The following is a 2671-nucleotide window of genomic DNA, read 5'->3' on the forward strand; positions in this document are numbered from 1 at the left end:
TTGTCTTCGTAATTCACAGAGGATAGAAACTTATCCACATGCTTGAACAGTTTAGTTTCTTGCACTTGTTTCAGCAACTCTTGCTACAGCAAAACGAACCATAGAATATAGATGAATGAACTGACGGAACATTTACACGGAAAACTAAAATTCAGAAGCAAATCAACAAGATGATACCTTCAAGTCGAGCCTTGATTTCTCCTCTAAGCTGAGATTTTGATTAAAATCCTCTATTCTTCGAACCTCAACCATCCATCTGATAAACTGGCTGAAATCTGCCGGAAGTGACTTGAATACAACATATAAGATTCTTTCAATAGTATCAACATGTTGTGAGCTTACAAGACGAGGAACATCTTCCTTCAAATACTTTGCAATGCTGATCCAGCTCTCATCCTTACAACTCTGAAATTGATAAACAAGAAATTATCAATAGTCGAATTTGAAAGAAAAGTTTATTATAATAGCAGCAGCAACTACAAATAGATACATGACTTTGGTTGGACTTACTAGAGTATAGAGCAATCCTGGTTCTCTGTGGGGTCTTGATATAAGCATGAACCTGAAAGCAGAATAACAGAAAAAGGGAATTTGGTAAGATGGAAACGATGACATTCTTTAATCATACATGATAAGCCTAAGAAAAAAGATAAGGTACCCTCTACGTCTCCCAGTTGACTGATCAATACTGTCCATGGCATCCCAAAGAAGTTTAAGAGGAACCCAATGAGGAGGATACTTGAAACGAGCGACATCAAGAATCAAAGCCATATCTCTTTCCGCATTATAACCACCAATGGGTGAAAAATGGCCTGTTCCAGTCTGCAATCAGATACATAAGAATCATTCATATCAAGTCACTACAGAGTTTCAGCAACTTCATAGCAGGACACAACAGAGTTTCAGCAATCTCAAACTTTGTAATAACATTCAGATAGATACACAGGACCACCGTAAGATGATTAAGGGTAATGAAATTCACTTAATTGCCAAAATACTGTTAACAATACTCAAGAGTTTAGGCCAAAGAAACGATACCTGCTTGAGTAGTTCTCTATGATATGTTGAGATCATATGACAATTATCAGAAGTGGAACATTTGACCACTAACTTGCGGAAATCATCAATAGTGCTCTGATTAGTGCGGAAAGCTTCAACTTTAGCTCCAGAAGAATGAGCCAAGCAAAAAACTTTGCCAAATGAAATGCCTTTATCCTTGACTATCTCCAGGGGCTCGCAACATTCCAGCATAGATTCATCAAACCACCGCCAAGGCCCTAGTGGGAAAACCAAAATATTCAAAAAAACACCACCAAAATGTGATGTTCTTCTAGTAGTAGTCCCAAAAAATGGAGTTGATCAGGTGTGCACCTTTCCATTTTCTCCCTGGATCAATAGAGAGAGCATTCAAAACCATAGAGAGACTAGCTAAGCCACAAAAGGCAGGCTCAGNATAGTCGAATTTGAAAGAAAAGTTTATTATAATAGCAGCAGCAACTACAAATAGATACATGACTTTGGTTGGACTTACTAGAGTATAGAGCAATCCTGGTTCTCTGTGGGGTCTTGATATAAGCATGAACCTGAAAGCAGAATAACAGAAAAAGGGAATTTGGTAAGATGGAAACGATGACATTCTTTAATCATACATGATAAGCCTAAGAAAAAAGATAAGGTACCCTCTACGTCTCCCAGTTGACTGATCAATACTGTCCATGGCATCCCAAAGAAGTTTAAGAGGAACCCAATGAGGAGGATACTTGAAACGAGCGACATCAAGAATCAAAGCCATATCTCTTTCAGCATTATAACCACCAATGGGTGAAAAATGGCCTGTTCCAGTCTGCAATCAGATACATAAGAATCATTCATATCAAGTCACTACAGAGTTTCAGCAACTTCATAGCAGGACACAACAGAGTTTCAGCAATCTCAAACTTTGTAATAACATTCAGATAGATACACAGGACCACCGTAAGATGATTAAGGGTAATGAAATTCACTTAATTGCCAAAATACTGTTAACAATACTCAAGAGTTTAGGCCAAAGAAACGATACCTGCTTGAGTAGTTCTCTATGATATGTTGAGATCATATGACAATTATCAGAAGTGGAACATTTGACCACTAACTTGCGGAAATCATCAATAGTGCTCTGATTAGTGCGGAAAGCTTCAACTTTAGCTCCAGAAGAATGAGCCAAGCAAAAAACTTTGCCAAATGAAATGCCTTTATCCTTGACTATCTCCAGGGGCTCGCAACATTCCAGCATAGATTCATCAAACCACCGCCAAGGCCCTAGTGGGAAAACCAAAATATTCAAAAAAACACCACCAAAATGTGATGTTCTTCTAGTAGTAGTCCCAAAAAATGGAGTTGATCAGGTGTGCACCTTTCCATTTTCTCCCTGGATCAATAGAGAGAGCATTCAAAACCATAGAGAGACTAGCTAAGCCACAAAAGGCAGGCTCAGACTGAGTCTGAAAATAAGACATGAGCGTAAAAAATCCTTCCATAGTGCCTTTCTGAAGCGCTTCATTGAAGATTTGCTGCAAAAACACAAAATTAGCAAAACACTTGTGGATGATTCCTGATTTTAAAATTAACATATATATTAGCAAGCAAGCATTCTCAGATCTCAACCAAACAAAAAAAAAAAAAAAAAAAACGA

The 2671-nt window shown here is 37.9% G+C and overlaps 1 protein-coding gene across 1 annotated transcript in view; it reads right to left on the minus strand.

Annotated features, from left to right (window-relative positions):
- The window catches only part of LOC104778551 (glutathione gamma-glutamylcysteinyltransferase 2-like), a gene marked incomplete at its 3' end in the record, with an annotated part of 3645 nt that continues 976 nt past the window's right edge, over positions 3-2671 (minus strand). The window contains exons 2-10 of the mRNA XM_019239419.1: positions 2393-2549; positions 2060-2298; positions 1680-1843; positions 1372-1583; positions 1039-1277; positions 659-822; positions 511-562; positions 178-405; positions 3-83 (exon numbers count right to left, since the gene is read on the minus strand). Of these exons, the coding sequence (XP_019094964.1) occupies positions 3-83; positions 178-405; positions 511-562; positions 659-822; positions 1039-1277; positions 1372-1583; positions 1680-1843; positions 2060-2298; positions 2393-2549 (1536 nt within the window). The remainder of the gene's footprint in view (positions 84-177; positions 406-510; positions 563-658; positions 823-1038; positions 1278-1371; positions 1584-1679; positions 1844-2059; positions 2299-2392; positions 2550-2671) is intronic.

Source organism: Camelina sativa, chromosome 3, assembly GCF_000633955.1.
Source record: "Camelina sativa cultivar DH55 chromosome 3, Cs, whole genome shotgun sequence".
Lineage (NCBI taxonomy): Eukaryota > Viridiplantae > Streptophyta > Magnoliopsida > Brassicales > Brassicaceae > Camelina > Camelina sativa.